Source organism: Diadema setosum, chromosome 13 (assembly GCF_964275005.1).
Source record: "Diadema setosum chromosome 13, eeDiaSeto1, whole genome shotgun sequence".
Lineage (NCBI taxonomy): Eukaryota > Metazoa > Echinodermata > Echinoidea > Diadematoida > Diadematidae > Diadema > Diadema setosum.
In genome coordinates, this window is record NC_092697.1 from 12,249,987 (window position 1) to 12,272,226 (window position 22,240).

At 39.1% G+C, this 22,240-nt stretch overlaps 1 protein-coding gene across 1 annotated transcript in view; it reads right to left on the bottom strand.

Annotated features, from left to right (window-relative positions):
• Positions 1-480: 480 nt before the first annotated feature.
• LOC140236728 (selenoprotein Pb-like) overlaps positions 481-22,240 on the bottom strand; it is a 24,865-nt gene continuing 3,105 nt past the window's right edge. The window contains exons 2-5 of the mRNA XM_072316653.1: positions 21,817-22,069; positions 21,189-21,395; positions 3,798-3,963; positions 481-3,087 (exon numbers count right to left, since the gene is read on the bottom strand). Of these exons, the coding sequence (XP_072172754.1) occupies positions 2,950-3,087; positions 3,798-3,963; positions 21,189-21,395; positions 21,817-22,046 (741 nt within the window). The 5' untranslated portion in view covers positions 22,047-22,069 and the 3' untranslated portion in view covers positions 481-2,949. The remainder of the gene's footprint in view (positions 3,088-3,797; positions 3,964-21,188; positions 21,396-21,816; positions 22,070-22,240) is intronic.

Consider the following 22,240-nt stretch of genomic DNA (forward strand, 5'->3'; position numbering starts at 1 on the left):
GGAATTAATTATCTAGAATTTTGCCATTTGCACTTAATTGCATACATTATTTTTGTGTTGCCCTTTATATACTTCCATACAAAATGCCATCGCCTGATGTATGACATTACACAATATGTATGTGTTTATTATACATTTTATATGACATGCATAATATACACACGTATATAGTATATATATGAAATAATATACTCAGTAATATACATTGTATATTATGATAATATGGTATATTATAGTATATATATGAAATAGTATACTCAGTAATATACATTGTATATTATGATAATATGGTATATTATATCATCCTATCCTTTTATATATATACATGTATATATATACACTGTATAAATAATAGGATAGAGTATAACCTTCATCCTTCTGCCTGCTCCTTCAGCTCACACACACACACACACACACACACAGTCCAGTAACGGCTTAAATGCAAAGCACTCCCGAGAAAAGACACGTTAAACGGATCCGTTCATTTTGTTTATGACTCTTTTATTCCTTTTTCAACTAATCTCTAATGTCAAACACGGTAAACACTGCATATTAGACATCTGTACATGGTTATTTATTGGTCTATTTTCTTTTGTTATTTTTTTTTTCTTTTTTTTTTTCTTTTTTGTTTGCCGCACAGCTTACACAAGTCTCCCCATCCGTTTGCCTTCCCAAATCATGCCGAATTGAAATCAGAGACGCCTGAGCCGCGAAATCACGGGTTGTCAGGCGCTCGTCATGTGGACACGACCGGAAGACAAATGGATGAAAATCTGATGGTGTAAGTCTGCGTGTAGTAATGAAAACACGGTATTTTGTACTTATTTACGGTTTATTCAATAACAAGGAAATTTACGTGATAAACTGTTGGTAAAGTGTGACGAACAGACACACACGCGCTTTTGCGCGTACAGACACTCGTACACACACACACACACACACGCACCCAATACACTCAAAGCATGAAGCGGATGGGAAGATGGACAACAAACCACGCTGGAATTGTGATATCTAGTGTTTGGTGATGCAAATAATAATTGCACACTATTTGCCGAAAAAAAAAACGAGAATAGAAATAATATAGGAAGGGTGGTCGTGCTCTCTGGTTAAGATTTTAACTGGTTTCTGCATTACCTCTCTCTACCCAGGCTTTAAGCAGTGGACCTATCCCTGAACTTCAGAATCACGATGTTTTCCTCGACGTAGGTAAGCGTTGTTCTTCCTATTCTTGTAAGACAAAAAGAAAATGAAATGAAATGACACAAACTAACGAATTAAAACAAGGAGACTTATTACACGGCACACAGAAAATGTAGTCAAGGGATTTACAATGAACCCATACCCATACCAGAAAATTGGGAACACGAAAAGAAAAGCTCAATGCTTAATGCTAATTTAGGTGAGGCCTACTGTTGGTAGCGACGTTGTAACTCATTTTGAAACAAAGGAGTCTGTGTTACAGAGGGAAGTCGCAAAAGTGATTGCTGAGATAGTGTGGAATAAGTGCATGAAAATCTACACTATGTATAAAATACATGTAGACTGCATGATCGGGAATCTAGAGATTTGTCAAGGAGTAGAAAACTGATGCGTGCAATATGACCAAAAAAAAAAAAAAAACACCCAACAACAACAACAACAACAACACACAATCATGTAGTATGATAGGGAAAATATTGCAAAATCAACAAAATTAAGAAGAGTACGAAATAGGGCTATACAGTACGATGTAACATAAACTTGCAACAATAACAATAATGAGAACAACAATAATAACGATGCGTTCACTGGAATGTATGACCAGTTGACCTATGCATCATCCGGTACAAGAGCCTTCCGGTTTGTCTTGGTACCTTCATTAGCGGTTACGGTCAAGCAGTCCAGTGAGGGCGCTTGTTTGCACGATATTTGAATTGACCCGACACGCGACCCGGAAACGAAACTCATTGCAGTATTTTTCTCTTTCTTTTTAAATTTGTGCTATTTTACTGTGATGTTTACTTTCTTTAAAATACGAGAAAAAGAATTGTTGTTTATGTTGATTAAAGCCGGTAACAAACTAGTTTTAAAAATGCAAAAATAGCGCTGATGTATCAATCTCTGTGCAGTAAATTTGTCATTATTTGAAGATTAGTTTAACATCTGCAAAAAATTGAAAATAATTTAGGCGATCCGGTCGGTACTGGTGGATGGTTGGTCGGGTCAGGTTGAGGTGCTTCATTCTAGATGAGTCGGAGAACCGTCGAGAGATTGACCGGAGGGTCACGGCGACATCAAGACGAACCCACGTCAGACGGACGATCAGCTGGAAACCTCGTCGGCAACAGCAGCAGCAGCAGCGCGTCACGGCTGTCACGCGGTGACGGCGACATCACGAGAGGCCGAGCGTCAGGGCTGTCACGCGGTCACGGCGTCATCGCTAGAAGCCATTGCTCATGGCTGTCACGCGGTCACGGCGTCATCGCTAGAAGCCACTGCTCATGGCTGTCACGCGCTGACGGCGTCATCGCCAGAGGCCGAGCGTCACGGCTGTCACGCGGTAACGGCGCCATCGCGAGAAGCCGATTCTCACGGCTGTCATGCGGTGACGGCGTCATCGCTAGAAGCTACTGCTCACGGCTGTCATGCGGTAACGGCGTCATCGCTAGAAGCCGATTCTCACGGCTGTCATGCAGCGACGGCCCCATCGCGAGAAGCCGAGCGTCACGGTTGTCACGCGACAGTTACGCCATTCGATTCGTGTGGGACGGCAGCGTCGCCCTCTCGCAATGATCAGCATCATCTACTCGATTCTTCTCCTCCGTCCTGCTGCGAAGCTGCGGCTCGGTGTCAGGAGATTAGCCTGACGTTGCCCGAGCAGCATCAGCATCAGCTCTGTACGTCGTCGTCACCTTCCCTCTCTTCTAGCTGCTGCTGCTGGACACGGCATGCGGCTAGTTCAAGCTCCTGTCAGGGACGATCTTCAGCAAAGCCCACCGCTTTCTCTTCTACCACCTGCTCCTCTTGATGGACGACTTCACCGAACTCCACGGCGACGTCAGCTATATGATTCGGTTCTGTGGCAACTGCGTAGGCTGGACGAGCACCCTAGAAATGATAAATCATGGATATGATTATTGTTGACTGCCATAACGGGAAATATCTTTACTTGTCTCCATCTATGTCAGTTCTATTGCAGTGTAGTTTGAAATATATATTTTTATGTATATTCGGACGGAGATAGAGTATGCTTGTACTTTTATAGTACATTGGTGGCGCTGAAAACTGAAAGGAATAGCCGTACATCGAACCTTTTATCGTTTATGAGCCTAGTTGGAAAAGAGCTTTGGACGTTCAAAAGTTCTGTTATTCCACTCTTTTTTTTTAGTTCATCACACAACGCAATGCACTGTCATGCTGACCTTGCTCTCGTCTTAAATAAACAATGACGTAGCACTGAACAAAGACTTCAGAAGACATCATTTAAGGGTACAAAGAGAGATGACATCAATAATTCAGGACACATGTCTGCTTTGACAATATTATCATGTGGGTGTATCTATGATAGATAGAAAATTTTGCATTCAATATTCAAATTTCCTCCATCTTGTTGAAATGAATGAATCGTGTTAAATCAACAAAAGTAAAATGAACAGAAATATATTCATATTGCTTTATATATTTGTAACGCAATTCTCCTGTTGCTAGACTATATATGATTCGATATCTTTAATCAGATTCAGTAAGCTATTAGAGAGTGTGATCGTGATCCTCTTGAATCTAGCGAATCCATGAACAAAAACAAAGCAGGTCCGTACCCTAGCAGGGGATGGACTGGCAGACTGAGGACGAGCAGAAGTCCTTTCGTCAGCTGAACAGTTGCATGGATGCGAGCCGTCGTAGGTGGCGTTGATGGCGAGTTCCACCACGGGGTGTGACAGATTGGAGTACGGCAATGGGATGTGGTAAGTCAGCTGACCGCACCTGTCAGTCATGATTGGGGAAAGAAAAGAGATGGAGGGGGGGGGGGGCATGAATGATAGAGGGGAAGGGAGGAACAAATAAAAAGTGTTTGAATTCAGTGCATACAGTCAGACCATTAAGTTATGTTACTCCCGCACGCACTGCGCACGGGGCTGCTTCGTGCGGCTGCGTGCGGTTTCGCACGGGTGCGTGCGGCTCCGTGCCATTTCATACGGCCTCGTGCGGGTGCGTGCGCTTCTGTACGCCCCCGTGCGACCCCGTGCGACCTCGTGCGCCTCCGTGCGGCTGCGTGCCAGTCAGTGCGCCTCCGTGCGGCTGCGTGCCACCGTCGAGTGCGGACCATCTGGCACGCTACCGTGCGAGGTGTTGGCACGGTACCGTGCGTGGTGCTGGCACGCTACCGTGCGAGTCCGTGCGAATCTAGCATCCTGCTAGTCCCGACACGGGAGAGTGTAGACCCGATGAACTATGACAGAAATTTTGAAATCGGGTCTTTCACTCTCTCATACGCCCTCATTGGCGGTATACGAAGGCAGTCTAGGCAGTGGACTAGCATCCTGCGTGCGAATCCATTGGAGGCCGTGCGTGCATGCATTGTAAATAATAATATCCCCTTTGTATGTGTGTGCTCATGACTATGTGTGCGCCTGCGTGTCCATGTCTGTGGATCCGTGCCCATGCCTGTGTGCCTGCAAGCGATCGCGAGAAGACGATACGATGTACCAGGGAGGTGAGAGTTTTTGTCTCACCTCCCTGGATGTACACACTGTACAATGTTCAATGAAAGCCCTTACAAGTCTGTGCAACTGCGTATTACATGTAAACACTCATGCCTGTCCAAAAATGGACGATTTTATACATTGCAGAGATCACTTGCAATCTTTCTAAGAATATGGAGTACCATCACCGTGTGTACATGTATCTCTCCTTGCAAAGAAATTAGAAAAATTGTGTGGTTGTATGTGTGTCTTTATCACTCGATAACTTGAACAGTGTAGAAATAATCATGGTAATAATGACAATTAACAACAACAGAGAAAAGCTATTGTATAATTACATCAAGGGAACCATTTGTTGATGGTGATGATGATGATGATGTTGATGATCACTCAAAAGGTAATAATAAATGTACATTGTAGATGTTCCATATTGTTACATTATCAGTATGGTGTATTAGTATTTTTACTATTTTTGCCTCTCTTAAAAAAAAACACACACACACACATTCTTTGTCTTTTCTGATATTCCCCGAAACCTTTGAAATATATGTAGAGCTTACACATTGTCGTAAGCAGGAGATAAAAAAAAAAAAACATCGTCGCTGCAGGATAGGTCGGTATATTAACAGTTTCCGTCTCGATAGGTTTGTAATCTTGGCAAAATATATATATACATACACATAGATTAAGAAATATAAACATACATTTATATATATATATATATATATATATATATATATATATATATATATATATATATATATATATATATATATATATTATATACATATACACAAATATATATAGATATTGATTGAATCGTTTCTTTATTCAAGAAAATGTTTTACATTACACCACCGGTCTAGTTATCCCAAGGTTTCTTTGAAAATGCTGCAAGCATCAAAATATCAAACATCGTAATTTTTATATACAATTTCCCGTGAATGCTAAGCGTATGAGAGAAAGAGATAGAAAAGAACAAAAAACTTCTGCCATATGTCTTGTTTCTCGCTTTATTGCAGCGTATGTCATTGTCGAAGTATAAATGCTATGATAAATGTTGGTAACAACCACATGAGAACTTGCACATTCGATTCCCAACAACCATTAAATCATTGGGGTCCGTAAAAAAGGTTACATAATACATACGAAGCACCTCATTATAATGTATTCGATGGACCGGTGCAGAAAAACTGGCTGTAATCGGCCTTTGAACATCTCTATTATGCTCATAATCCCCGACTTTTCAGATGGCGGCTACGAGCGCGTCCAGGGATGTTTTTGTATCAACATTCTGACTATTCATGGAGGTACAATGTAACCTGATACACTGGCCACCTGGTCTATTCAAAGTATTCTTGCGTAATACACGCGCGTAATTATGTTAGGCTGTGTTTCACCATGATGAATATATAGGACCCCGTAGTAGCAATATCGGCTCTTGCGTTGTATGAATGCTATACAGAGATCCTGCATTCGGTTCGTTGGTCAAGTATATAGATTCTTTTAACGATCTTATAAGCAGGCTGTCATTCATAAGTATGACAGAAAAACAAACAACAACTTCAAGCAACATCGAAGTTGAGTTTCGCGAACCAATCTTCCATTTGAGTTGGTTTCTCGGTTTTGTTTCAACAATTTTTATAATGTTGACAAAAGCCTGATGGGATGTTCAATATTCAATTAAATCATTGCACCTTTCTCGCAATCTTTGACAACTAATGATGACTAAACCTGTGAAATCCACGATTTATTGATTTATTTATCTATTTTTTTGTATAGAGACGTTTTCTTTTTGAATTTATCTATCATGACTGCCTCCAGATTTCGACCATAATTATATGTCTTAGGTTTCCATGGGATCAATAAAGGAGATCAACGAGCGCATTTGTAGGTTTCCTGTCGGGCTTAATGTTGCAAAGTTTATGTGCAATCACGATTCACTTACAACCCTATATACACCGTAATGTCGGGATGAGATATTGTTCACTACACATCAAGTGAGATTAAATCTTACACAGTGTACTGTGATATGATATATATGATAAAAGTCATCAACAAACGGGATAGATTATTGTTTTGTCTATGTGTGTGTGTGTGTGTGTGCGTGTGTGTGTGTGAGAGAGAGAGACAGAGACATGAGAAAGGGTGGAGAATATATATATATATATATATATATATATATATATATATATATATATATATATATGTATTTATATAATTATATATTCACTTACAACTATATGATCTTATAAAACACATGTTCAAGTCAGTTGACGGAACATTTATAAGCTCTTCCGGTCTGCCTATGAAACATCGGAGTCTATGCGATAAGAAGAAAGATTGAGAGATAGAGAGAGAAAAATAAAATAGGCTGGTCTTCTAAATTTTGTTCGATGAATGGTAATCTTAACACACTTTTGCAAACGAAATGAAATATTATACACGGCTAGGTTTGCCTATAATCTGTGTTATGGTGATATCTTATTAGATTATACATAATAATACGGGCAAAGTATCTTGGATAAGTGATCGCCACCATCGATGAGGATATTCAATCTAGACGACTAATTGAAGATGATGAGAATAAAGAAGACATAGTGGATAGCTGGAAAGGAAAGTAATGTGATGCAATGAGATAAAAATGAAGGAGCACGAATCGAGGCAAATGTATTACAAAGGAAGAGAAAATGGCATATTCGAGTGTTCAAAATGGTTTAACATTATGCGAAGATTTCATAGTCATTTTTTTCTCTGTGTGTGTGTGTGTGTGTGTACGTTTGTTTTCTAATTTTACAGTTATGTAATTCAAACTCGTCGACAAAATAAAAGAAAAAAAAAGATAGCGCCATGAATATGTTCATAATTCAATCTCAGTTTCCTCTCACTATATCCTATCACTTCAAAAAAACGTATTCAAATCAGAATGCCCGTATAGACAATTCAAATTCGTCTCCATGTGAGAGAGCGTCTTTTCAAACAGGGTCGCAGGTGACCATTCCCGAATTCGACGCAGAAGTTAATTCAATTTAGCAACAACAAAAAAAGGCTGGCCATCACGTATACTCCAGCAGCTGTAGAAGAAGCCGACATGATCATAGAAGTATGACAAGCACAAGCCACACAGGCTTGAAGGCCTAAAATTATTACATCACTTGAGAAAATAAGGAAAAGGCAATATCTTTGTTGAAATAAACAACATTTCTCCTGGCATTCTTCAATCTCTCATAACAGACGGCTAATTTTGCTGAATTGTTCTTCTCTTATGTCATGAGTGTAAATCAATATTTGTTTAATTGTTTATACAGTACCAGTCATCCCCCGATAAAAGACAAGAAAGAAATGAAGAACTAATCTCATTCAATAAGCATAATGTATAAAGGAAATGAGCATTTGCTGCAATCGTTTATGAATATGAAAATGCTGCAATGTGCATGAGTGCGCGAAGTCTAATGGAATGAAAAAATGTAGTCCTACCTAAATGCATATATATCCTTATATATATATATGTTACGCTGGCACGATAAGTGAATAAACCACTTCAATAGCAGCATGAAAACATTTGATTTCATCGATACACATGAGATAAGACAAGAACATTTCATGCTTTTATTGCCCAAAATACCTTGCTCCTAAACAAAGTGTTCAATTGAAGCGATGGGTTATCACATGTCCATCTCTCACAAAATTGAATCACTCTTCACAAATTTGGAGCGCTTTCTACGAAGGCAAATGCATTCTATGGACCGGTGCAGAAAAAAAGAGACCGTCTGTAATCGGCCTTTGAACTTCTCTATTATGCTCATAATCCCCGACTTTTCTACGAGCGCGTCCAGGAATGTCTTTATATCAACATCCTGTCTATTCAATAAGGTACAATGTAACCTGATACTCTGGCCACCTGGTCTATTCAAAGTATTCTTGCGTAAAACATTCGCATATGTTAGGCTGTGTTTCACCATGATGAATATATAGGACCCCATAAAGGCAATAACCATCGGCTCTTGCGTTGCATGAATGTTATACAGAATATCCTCTATTTGGTTTGTTGGCCAAGAAGTTTATTTGAACGACCTGTAAATGACATAATCAGACTGCCATTCATAGGTATGACTTGTATGAGAGAAAGAAAAAAAAAACCAACTTCAAGCAACATCGAAGTTGAGTTTCGCAGACCAATCTTTCATTTGAGTTAGTTTCTCGGTTTTGTTTCAGCAATTATCCCTTTCATAATGTTGACAAGAGCCTGATGGGATTTTCAATATTCAAATAAATCATTGCATCTTTCTTGCTTTCTTTGACAACTTATGATAACTAAATCTGAAAAATTCCATGCTATTGCGGTACCTGCCATCCACACAGAAGTTTCTTCTCTCTTTTTTTTTTTGTATAAGAAGTTTGCTTTCTGGAATTATCCATTATGTCTGCCTACAGATATGACTTAAGGTTTCCATGGGATTTAATAAAAGAGATCAACGAGCACATTTGTGATTCAACAGTAGGGGTTAAATGCTGCCAATTGTATGTACAATGTTATAATTGACTTTCCTACTGCCAAGAAGTATTGCTCATTACGAATCACATGAAATAAGATTTCACATAGTGATAAGACAGAAGTTATTTGTTATAATATTATTATGATGAAAACTCATCACTAACCGGAAAGACTATTGTTTTGTGGAATTTGTATATTTGATAGAACAATTATGAGGTCTTCCGGTCTTCAGGCGAAACACTGGAATCTATAGCGATGAGAAGAAAGATTGAAAGGGAGAGAAAGAGAGAGGGAGAAAAATAGGCTGGTCTTTTAAATGTTGTTTGATGAATGTACATATATTAGATATTGTTGTATATATATATATATATATATATATATATATATATATATATGTATATATATAAATATGTTGTATATATATATATATATATATATATATATATATATGTATATATATAAATATATATATATATAATACAGGCAAACCATCATCGAGAAGTGATCTTCACTAATGATATTATTCAATCAAAGAATTGGATAACTGGAAAGAGAGGGAGAGAGATCAAAGAGGGTGGGGGGGGGGGGCTTGGAGAAATTATGATGGTCTTCTAAATTCTTTTTGATGGATGGTAATCCGATCACACTTTAGCAATCGAAATGTAATGTTACATCCGGTCAGGTTTGCCTATCTATGTTATGGCAATATCTTTTGAGATTGTATATACGGGCAAAATATCTGTATACGTTTGTAGGCGGGAATGAAGTGGATAGCCGGAAAGGAAAGTGATGAAATGTAATGGGAAAGAATAAAGGAGCACTAATCGAAGGAAATGTATCATAAAAGAAAAGTAATGGAAACTTGATTATAAATAATGGCACATTATGCAAAGATTTTGCAGTCGTTTTTCTGTATGTTTTTATTTCAATTTCATAGTTAAGTAATTCATAATCGCCAACAAAAAATAGCTTCCTGAAGATGGCCATTCAGGTTTGTTTTCCCTTCGCTATATGCTATCCCTTCAAATGTAGCATGAACACACTTCAATTTATAGTCCATGGGCCAAGACCCGAAAAATGGGTTGTTGGTACCACCTGAGGTGGCAAAACCTTTTTGGTGTCAGTTTGTTTGTCGGGCAGAGATATGCTTATCAAGCTATGATAGCATTTCCAAATGAGTAGCTTAGTCATAAAAAAATGTTTTTTTTTTTTAAACCAATTTGGTCTCGCTTTTATATCCCTATACTTCTGAATCGAAACTAACCGCTATAAAAAGAAGAGCACTGTCTTCCGTACGTCCACAGGTGTTCTGTCGTAAACGCGATGCGCTTAGTCTTTATTCAAGGCAGCGAAGAGAATATCCAAAGGGTTATGATGTCCACAGCTGTCACGCGGTGCGCTTATATAGTCTTCATCTGGACCAATGTACCGTTATCATATCTAAAGTTCCTCATATAAGGGATTATCTATACTATTTTTATACTACCCTCTAAACAAATAAATCAATTTTAAACAAAAATCACTCTGTTTATTTACAATATTATTCATTATAATGTATTGTAGTGTACCGGTCCATTGTTTTTGCATTATCCTTTTTTTGTTGGATGAAAATAAAGCGACATCGGCGTGGTGTTAGCGTTTTCACACTAGCGTTTTTGCCGGAAAATGATAGATAATTGCAAAATACGGTAAAATTCAAGAGGAATCTTTTTTTTTTTTTTTTGGTTGTTGTTGTTGTTGTTTTAAGATAAAAGGATATACACTGTATCATAAGCTTTGGATATTCCCTTCGCCGTCTAGAATAAAGACTAAGCGCACCGCGTTTACAACAGAATACCTGTGAACATACCATAGAGCTGCATTTTACAGCTCTACGGAACATACAGAAAACAGTACTCCTGTGCTTATTTTTAAGGATGTGCCTCTCTTAATGATTGCGATTGATGTTCAACTATTTCTTTCACGCAAGCTTGAACAGGAAGAAGCTAAAATTCAGGCAGGGAGACGAGTTTTCTTCCATGAGATACAATCATTAAGACATACATCTATTCCCGAAAGTTGTGTGATTGCTTATGTGCTAAAGAATTGTGTCCATTACATGAATCAGGCACTATACAAAACGGTTGAAATCTACTGAAAGTCGAACTTGTTTTTTTTTTTTTTCATTTCCATTTAAAGCGGGGATAGACTAGAAATTTGTTTGTCTATACTGACAGGAGACATTACATTTTTCCAGTACATGCTCCGCATTTAAACAGTCACCATATTTTCGTGGTCAGAATCAGATAATGGACAAATGATATATTATAAAAATGAAAATACGAAACTACGAACACGCCATATGTACAAATATTATGAACTTCAATGAATTAAACTTACTTGTGATATTCTGCATAAAAAACAAGCACGCCGATTAGATAATTTAATAGAATTAATAGAACACACAGCAATATCATGCATGGCGGATCAAATCAAGTTCAATTGGTGAGAAAGCTACATGAAGTTAAAAAGTTGATTTCTTTTCGTTTCTCTTTCAATTCATGAAGACAGAATTACATTGTATATCTAATGAAGAGGATTGTCTCTGTTGCGAACGATCGCTATATATAGCACTGTTAGTCGTCTGCGCAAATCCTAATCCCTAAATACTTAAATTTTTGCTTGATAATGTAATAACCCTGCTTATAACTTTATAAAGGACTCGCAAATTCAAAGTTTCAAAACGTATACTAAAATATTATATTGCACACGGTGTATTTCAAAAAACATTTTGAATGCGTTGTGTGTAAGCATGTTAATAGCATCAATCTGCCTTTTATTTTCCGTACGTAAAGCAGAAACGTAACCAAACGTTACCAAATACAGTGAAATGCATTGTACGGCGTGGTACTATCATTAGAAGTATATCCCATTCCTTTTTACTTTTATTTGCTAGAAGCAGTCGTCAAACCATGCGTCATTTTCGTAGAGACATCATTTAGGAATTAGAATGTATGAAGATAATCGGTACTCATTTATTTTGCGCTACTGACATAGCATTTACATTTTCCAACTTTTATTGACATGCAGTATTATGTTACTGTATGGTTAAGATTACGAATGTTGGTTATGAATTCAAAAGACTGGTTTATTAATCGAAATATAAAGGTAATAGCTGTTTTGAAAGTAGTTCGATGCAAATTCAAAACGCAATCGAAATCATCGTCATAGGGGGAACTGATAGCTCTAGAAAACTTGTTGAGGCTAGTAAAGATTACCGTATGCAATCTTTGTAGAAAGTTTTGACTTAGGCCATCTTTCGAGTATTTTGAGAAATTATATAAAGAAAATTATTTGTTTTGATTATGTCAAGAATTAGTTTGAACTATGAGAACAAAAAGGCGCGGTTACCCAAACAATGTCGTAGTTCGAAAAGACATGATGGGTAAAGTGAATTCATGACTTGACTAATCCTTACTGAATTGATGATCACTACTGTAAACTATCAGTTATGTCTTGTAGATGATACCTCTGTAATCGTAGTCAAAATTCTTTTGAGCGATGAGACGAAAACCAACAAACAAAATGCCGTGTATCATCGCTCGAGATTCCAACATTTGGCGTCACCCGACCAACAATAAGTGACGAATCAAATGGAATATCATGTTGTGGGTTAGCAGACTGTGTTACGATTTTTAAATGTTTCGAGCAGTTGTTTAAAAAAAAAAAGAGAAAATGAGGCAAAGTTCAAAAAATTAGAAAAAAAAAGCATGTAAATGCCGGCGATCATGTTTGATAATCAAAGTAAGAGATTATAATCGGCCGTGCGGATGTATATGATTGCCTTATTTACATGTCTGATTTCTGTAAACTATGTTATATTTAAATGTAAGTTCCCTTTCCTCCTTGATAAAAGTTGTGTTGGGTTTTCGCTATAGGCATTTATTAGGAAACACTGTAAAAACGACAACAAATGCGTACTATACATCAAGAGATGACCTATACATACATGAAACACAAAAATTTGTGTACGTTCTGATATAATGCAACTGCTTGTTTGTTAGTTAGTTAGTTAGTTTGTTTGTTTGTTTTGAATTACCATGGTCTTTGTTGAGGGAAAGATGAAGAAAAGTAGTAGAGTGTATTACTCTCAAATCCGGATAATTGCGATAAGTGTGTATCCCCGCCCTTTCTATACAGGTAAACGATTTAAGCTTGGTATGCTATTATAAAAGCCTGCATGTGTCACGCAGAAGAACTGATTCCGCGATCACTTTTAACCTTTCATAAAATTCACGTTTTAAGATAGTAACGACAGCTTGTAGGAGATAGAGTAACTTAGCGTCCCTGACTGTGGTTCTGAAGACAAAAGGGGACTGAAAAATTCTTTTACAAATTAGCAGACATAATGCCGATCCTCCAACACTGTTGCTCCATTCAGTCACTGATTCTGCTATCAATGGCGAAGAAAGAATACTGGTTGCGTCTTTATCCACCCCTTGATAGCAGGAAGTTTACCTTTCATTGTTTAAGGCTTCGTTGATGCGGGGTTTACTCGGATACAAGGCGTGAACAGTGTCGTCCGAGTTCTTTCATTTGAAATTCCTCAGAATACGCAATTCAATGGGCAATTAGCGCTGCTACTTCGCAAAGCTGTTAGCCAAATTCTTTGCAGACTTGACCTCTCACATGTCAGCTACACGCAATACACGACAAACAGCTATCATTACAAACATTCTGATTAAAAAACAAAACAAAATGAAGAAGCACACTTTTGAGTAGCGACACAGCTTTCTGTCCCTTTCTCAGATAGGTCCTACCTCTAAAAAAATACACAGATGACAAGAGTCAGAATATCCTCAAAAGGGAACACGACCTACATTGTATTTGGGCATTAATAATGTTTATCTTCCGATTTCTCTCCATGCCGTCGCGGCCCAAACCATCATAAGAAATAGGGCAATAAGTTTTATTAACCAGGGAAACAATAGTATGCATTACATAAATTTGGCGAATTATCACACGAATTGTCGACTTAATAAAAACGAGAATACATGTAATTGACAACTTATAGGCCCTACTATATCTCCAGAGATGAACTTTAAACAGCAAGGCACATACCAGGGAAAGAAAGTTATGATTATTTGAATGAATTCATTAATGAGGCCAATTAATAACCGTTGTAAAAGTACACACTCGCATACAGAGGTTTCAAGTTCGATTATTATGATCATTGTATTAGCTCATAGATAAAGTATTATAAATTCTGCGTGATCGTTCGTTGGAATTATTTTTTTCAGCGCGATTTGTGCGTCACATCAATCACCACTTCATGAAATGGAGGGCATGTATCAAACGAAACTCGCTGGTCATGCAATCGATAGCCTTGGTCAGCTCACTATTATTGCGTAATTCTAAAGCCCTCACCGCTTGACCGCCGCGCGCACCATGCTTTGTTTTGTCTTCAATGGGGTCAAGAGCAATGCCTCATTAGCATACACCCTAGAAACGGAGGTGGAGTCTCAATCGGGCAAGAACAATAGGTGCGAAACGCAACGCAAAGGCGAGCGTTCGAAAAAAATGTAACCGAAAAAATTGTCTCAGAAAAACTGTGATTTGGGACACTTGTACTCATTTTTACACGCTGAAATTTTCTGTACAAACAGATAAAACATCAAGGAATCAAAATCCGTATAAAAAAAATTTCGACCCGAGCACTGCTTCCCCTTCATTTGCGGCTCATTACGGGAAAACTCGCCGTGCGACTTATGACTCATTTTGTCGGAGCGCCACACACGTGATGCGCTCCGTCGGAATGAGTCAAAAGTCGCAAAAAATGAGATCGTAGTTATGCCTATATGTGAATTCTACAGACACTAAGCTTTACACTGATATGTAATACAACTCATTTGGACATCCCTATGGATCATAGAAACGAATATTATCTACGCTTATGATGTCAGTCCATTTTCTAAATAACGGAGAAAATCGCTCTTAAAGTTCGGGCTATGTTCAAGCTAACAACCTGTTTCTTTCACTATAGACGAAACAATACAACAGTCCTGCTTAGCGACGGCGTTTACGCTCAATCGCACGCACTACCGTATACGGCATAGCTTGGATGTGTAAGATGGCAAATGACCCAATCGCAGGACAGGTCTATCATTAACTATTCTAACCAATACGGCAGCCCGAATGTAAACTGAAGTGCGTTTGTGTCCGTGCCGCTGCCGCCGCATGAATGAGTCGGTAAGCGTTGTGTGTCGGCTGCGGTGACTTAGTTGCCGCAAGTTTTTAACTCACAAACAATAGGAAACAGTAGAAAGAAAGAAAGAAAGGCACGCAATGCCTATTACAACAAGCGTCTTTTAGCGAGGGCCTTGATCGCTTCCATTCTCCTCCCATATTGTTGTCAGTGGAAACTAAAGGAGATGCGTTTAGCAAGTACCAAAACCTATAGTCCATGGGCCAAGACCCGAAAAATGGGTTGTTGGTACCACTCGAGGTGGCAAAACCTTTTTGGTGTCATTTTGTTTGTCGGACATAGATACGCTTATCAAGCTATGATAGCATTTCCAAATGAGTAGCTTAGTCATAATAAATGAATTTTTAACCAATTTGGTTTCGTTTTTATATCCCTATACTTCTGAATCGAAACTAACCGCTATACAAAGAAGAGCACTGCCTTCTGTATGTCCACAGGTGTTCTGTTGTAAACGCGATGCGCTTAGTCTTTATTCAAGGCAGCGAAGGGAATATCCAAAGGGTTATGATGTCCACAGCTGTCACGCGGTGCAATGCGCTTATAGTCTTTATCTAGAACAATGTACCGTTATCATATCTAAAGTTCCTAATAAAAGGGATTATCTATACTGTTTTTATACCACCCTCTCAACAAATACATCAATTATAAACAAAAATCACTCTGTTCATTTACAACATTATCAATTATAATGTATTGTAGTGTACCGGTACATTGTTTTTGCATAATATTTCATTGTTTGAATGGAAATAAAGCGACATTGGCATGGTATTAGCGTTTTCACCGTAGCGTTTTCAGCGGAAAATGATAAATAATTGCTTTGTTGTTGTTGTTGTTTTTAGATAAAGGGTTATACACTGTTTTATAAGCTTTGGATATTCCCTTCGCCGTCTTGAATATTAGACTAAGCGCCGAGGTTATCATAACCCTTGGATATTCCCTTCGCTGCCTTGAATAAAGACTAAGCGCACCGCGTTTACAACAGAACACCTGTGAACATACAGAAGACAGTACTCTTCTTTGTATAGCGGTTGGTCTCGATTCAGAAGTAGAGGGATATAACAACGAGACCAAATTGGTTTAAAATTAATTTACTATGACTAAGCTACTCATTTGGAAATGCTATCATAGCTTGATAGGCATATCTATGCCCGACAAACAAAATGACACCAAAAAGGTATTGCCACCTCAGATGGTACCAATATCTGGCCTGGCCCATGGACTACTAGAGTGAATAGAACCTGAGAACCCATTGTAGGCGGGGATACAAAAGACAGCATCAATAGAGGAAGTTAATGAAGTTAATTAACGATAGTCGTCTTTTCAGATCGTGTTCTTTGCGCGTACTAAAAACCCTCTAATAATGCACATGGTCGTAATGTTGCAGAGCATCAACGACTGCTTTCGTGCCTGCTCTGCTGCAGCTGTATACAGCCGTAACATTCTGAACTCCCGCCATATTAGGCACATTTCCCTTATAGGCGTTGCGTCCACATTATCTATCGCTTTTATCGCGCTTGCCAAAGCTGCACATAATTTATACTATACGTATCAGAAGCAAATGTTGATGTATAGGCCTAACAGCTTCATGTTGTTGTTGTTTTTTTTTATAATTATGATTGCATCATATTAATTTGAAATTATAGTGCTTCTTATTCTCGGTCACTTTTATGTTACCATAGCATATAAAGAACCATTAACTTGTAGCTTAAACCTATTTTTATTTTTGTTTATTATTATTTTTTTTTTTTACAGAACACCACATTTACAGTTGCAATCTTTCTGCATTTGAGAAGTTGAATATAGACCGATAGTCATATTTACAATTATATTCGGAATTAATGCTTTAAAGGCCGTCGTCGTATCGTTTTGTATTCACAAATCTTATACTGAAATAAGTGATTGCTTGATTACTTTCGGGTAAAGGAACCACCGGAAAAGGAACGCATTTATCTGTTTATTTTTTTTTTCTTAACGAACCTAAGCTAATTGCGAACCATATGAATTGTGTGATCTATGAACCTTCAGAATAATCAATAACCCCCCCCCCCCCAACAAAAGGAAGCATTTCGTAGTGCGTCTCAGTACTCCTGTGTTTGTTTTTAAGGATGTGGCTTCTCTTTATGATTGCGATTGATGTTCAACTATTTCTTTCCCGCAAGCTTGAAAAAGAAGAAGCTAAAATTCAGGCAAGAAGACGAGTTTTCTTCCATAAGATACAATCATTAAGACATACATTTATTCCCAAAAGTTGTGTGATTGCTTATGCGCTAAAGAATTTTGCCCATTATATGTATCAGGCACTAAACAAAACAGTTGAAGTCTACTGAAAATTGAACTTCGTTTCCTTTCTTCTTTTTTTTTTTTTTTTTTTTTTTTTTGGTGTGTAATTTCATTTCCATTTCAAGCGGGGATAGACGACTAGAAATTAGTTTGTCTATACTGGTGGGAGACATTAGTGTTCCAGTACATACTCCGCATTTAAACAGTTGTCATATTTTCGTAGTCATAATCAGATAATGGACACGTGATATATTATAAAAATGAAAATACAAAACAACGAACACGTCATATGTACAAACATTATTAGCTTCAATGAATTATACTTACCTGAAATATTCTGCATAAAAAAAAAACACGTGTGCCAATTAAACAATATCAAATTAAACAATATCATAGAATTAATAGAACACACAGCGATATCATGCACGGCAGATCAAATCAAGTTCAGTTGGTGAGAAAGCTCATTGAAGTTATAAAGTTGACTTATTTACGTTTTCCTTTCTATTTATGAAAACAGAATTACATTGTATATCTATTGAAGCGGATTGTCTCTGTTGCAAACTATTGCCAAAGATAGCATTGTTAATCTTCTGAGCAAATCCGAATCCTTAAAGTACTGTAATTTTTGCTTGAATTGATAATGTAATAACCCATATGACTTTATAAAGGACTCGCAAATTTAAAGTTTCAAACCGAATACTAAAACATTACATTGTACACGGTCTATTTCAAAAAAAAAAAATCATTTGAATGCGTTGTGTTAGCATTTAATAGCATCAATCTGCCTTTTATTTTCCGTACGTAAAGCGCACAAAAACGTAACCGACATTACCAAATACAGTGGAATGCCTTGTACGGCGTGATATTATCATTAGAAGTATATCCCATTCCTTTTACTTTTCTTTGCTTGAAGCAGTAGTCAAACCATGTGTCATTTTCGAAGCGACATCACTTGGGAATTAGAATGTATGAAGATGATCGTTACTCGTGTATTTCGCGCTATTATTATAGCATTTGCATTTTCCAACTGTTATTGACAGTATTTTGTTACTGTATGCTTACGAATACGAATGTCGGTTATCAATTCAAAAGACTAGTTCATCAATCGAGCTATAAAGGTAATAGTTGTGTTGAAAGTAGTTCGGTACAAGTTCAAAACGCAATCGAAGTCATCGTCACAGGGTGAACTAATAGCTCTCTAAAAAACTTGTTTAGGCCGTAAAGATTGGCGTATGCAATCTTTGTAGAAAGTTTTGACTGAGGCCATCTTTTGAGTATTTTGAGAAATTATATGAAGATTTTTTTTTTAAATTATGTAAAGAATTAGTTTGATTTTGACTATGAGAATAAAAAGGCGCGGTTACCTCAATCATGTCGTAGTTCGATTAGGCATGATGGGTAAAGTGAATTCATGACTTGTTGAGAGAGAGAGAGAGAAGAGAGAGAGAGAGAGGCCAAGCAAGAGGCAATAGGCTACTTGTTCATAATGCCCACCGACAGACACAAACAAGGTATATCACAGCTAGTAGACGCTTATAATTGACCATGTCAGTTACGCTGGGGTCGCTCATAACACACAAAGGGCCTCCATGGAACACGTCAATTTCTATATGTGGGACAGTACAATATTTTCGCGATTTCGTGCCGAGTAAAGGAATGATATCCTTATGATTTCTGCTGGCGCGCGCTGCTGACCCATCAAATCATCACGTTACACCTTAGGTATCATCTTATAGCTGGATAATAATTTTCCTTTTACATGGTATGCGTTCGTTAGTGCCCTACAATGAAAAAGAAGACTCTTTGGGGAATTTTAGACGAGTATAATTGAACCCATTATTTCCGGGACATCGGTAATGAATTAGCCATGCACGAAGTCGATGACCTTTCATGTCGCTCTTGGAAAATTTAAACAATATTGCATTCAGGTTTTAACCTTAACCTGTCAAATAAAAAAAAAAAAAAAAAAAATCATGTGAAAACGTAATTCAGTGATCATGATCTGCGGGGTCAACTCGAGGTCACCCGTGCGAGAACTTGGATATTCTAGACGGGGTTTTTCGGCTTGCCGACTGACTGGCAATTAGCAAGCAAGGGTTTGAAGCTCCTTGGCGCAAGTAACAAGCCTTTCGTATTGTCGGGAATCGTCTCATTTCACGCTTGCGCTGAAACTGTCGGCCGGGGAATGGCGCATGGACTCGCACGCGGTATACACCTGATACACACGTACCGTGTAAGCACTGCGGGAACCAGGGAGGTGAGATGGGATCATGCGGGAACCAAGCACTGGCGGCACGGGGCCGTGCGAAATCGCACCCAAAAGCCGTACGGGTCCGTGCGCCCGACCCGCACGGGACCGTGCGCCAGACCCGCACGGGTCCGTGCGACAGCGTGCGAGGGAGTATGGATCCGCACGCAGGCGTGCGGATCTGCACGGGGGCGTGCAGATCCGCACGGAGGTGCACGACTACGCACGGGTGCGTACAGGGGCGCACGGAGCCATACGCTCCCGTGCGAGATCGCACGAACCTGCACGCAGCCGCACGAAGCGACCCCGTGCGCAGTGCGTGCGGGAGTAACATAACATAATGGTCTGACTGTAGTGTTCACTCAGATACGATGACGATCACAAACTCATAACTTTACAGGAATTTACCAAAAGCCAGCTCCAAGGTATTACAGAGGAGGCTAAGGCTTGCTGGGCATGCCCAACGGCACCCTGAGCTAAGATTCCACTCAGTCTTACTGTGGGAACCACTATACTGCACGGGAGAGCTAAATCGCTGACGCCCTCAACAAACATCGGGAGATACATTTAGGGCAGACAATGGACTCAAGGGGACATTTCATGAAGCGTTTTGATCGGATTTTTTTTTTCTGACAAACTTGCTCTCAATCAACATTGACCAATCAGATGCAAGGATTTCATTAGCTTATAACGTTTTGTCGGAAAAATATCTGACAAAACGCTTCATGAAATGCCCCCAGTACATGCAGGTCATAGTGATAATGGAGAACAGAGAGTGCTGGAGGGACATCCTCCATGGATCTCGGGAATACTGCCCAACTTAAGCCAAGATGGTAATAAGGAATGTGAACTGACTGTAGAGATATAATACTAAGAATTCAGCAGTGAAATATATCTATCTGTCTATGGAGCTGATAAGGAGGTACTGGGCTTAGGCCCTATATCGAAACCAAAGGGAATCCCATAACCTGAAGGAGGAGGGTCATTTGGCTCCAGCAATAAATGAAATTACCCAAGTGATGTCTCAGCTTACGCACTTGCCACAATGTGATATCTCATGATATTTATACTCGTAAACTTGAAGCAGGGTCTGCATGGATTACCACGTTTTCAAGTAAGAAAATCTGTTTTTTATCTGTTGTCTTTGGAAAGTCTCTTGTCTCTCCTCCCACCATCTGTTTATTTTTTTTAAATGAAGAATAGCAATGTTCTCCTTGTCTTTTTTTCTTCTAACTCTACCTGTCATAGATGAGGATATCATCTTTGCGGCCATCCAGAAGGCTCCAGATGTCGTTGAAGTAATGGGACTGGTAAAAGTCGAAGTCGCCCGCCCAGGCCAGACTGAAGATGGAGACGAAGGAGAAGAAGTCGTAGTCGTTGACCACGATGAACTTGATGTCGGGTTGGCCGTAGTCACCTTCGTACCGACTGCGTAGGTCGTCCAGTCTGTAACAGCATTCGTGGTAAAGAAAAAAGAAAAGTTCACAAATACAAAAATATGTAATTTGCGCCTGCCTACTTGAATAAACAAACCCTGAAAATGTGCAAGCAGCTGAAAACTAGATGAATGTATTCTTGAGAAAGATCCTGTGATATGAAATTTAGCATATCAGGGCAATTACCCCCCGAATGAATATTGGTTAGTGATCAGGTTAGAGTAAGGATTAGGGTTAGGGTCAGGTTTAGGGATAGAGTTTGGGTTAAAGCAAGGATTAGGTTCAGGGTTAGGGTTAGGGTCATCAGGGGAAGGGTCTGGGGTGCCCAGAGGATGATTGCCCTAGACCCGAAATTAAGACACAAACAAGCGTAGGAGAGATCGGGTATTCAAACGCCTTACTGCACCAATGAGGACCTCGTGGCTAGTTACCTTGAGGCCTGTCGCAAGCAGAAACTTCAGCTAGCCCTGAGCAGCGCCACCACCGTGACTTGCCCGCGACTCTCCTGCATAGGGTTCACTCCCTGTGCGCTCCATGACGGCGGCTCCGTGCAGCGCACGCTGGATCCGAACACTTGCTCCTGTGCCCGGGCTCCCCTGACCCCCATGTACACGAGGCACAGGAAGGCGGCTAGGAGCCCGGGCAAGGCCCGGTTACGCATGGTTAGGAGGTGGGCCTAGAAACCTGTAAGAAAACAAGAAGAATGAGAAAAAGTAGGAAATGAAGACCATATTGATATGCAAAACATCGACATACTATTACTCATGCATGTAATAGGCCCAGAACTCACATTTCTCGACGGGGCCTATCTCACAGGAGGAGACTTCGCCACGACTGCCCCGACTGATCAGTCGC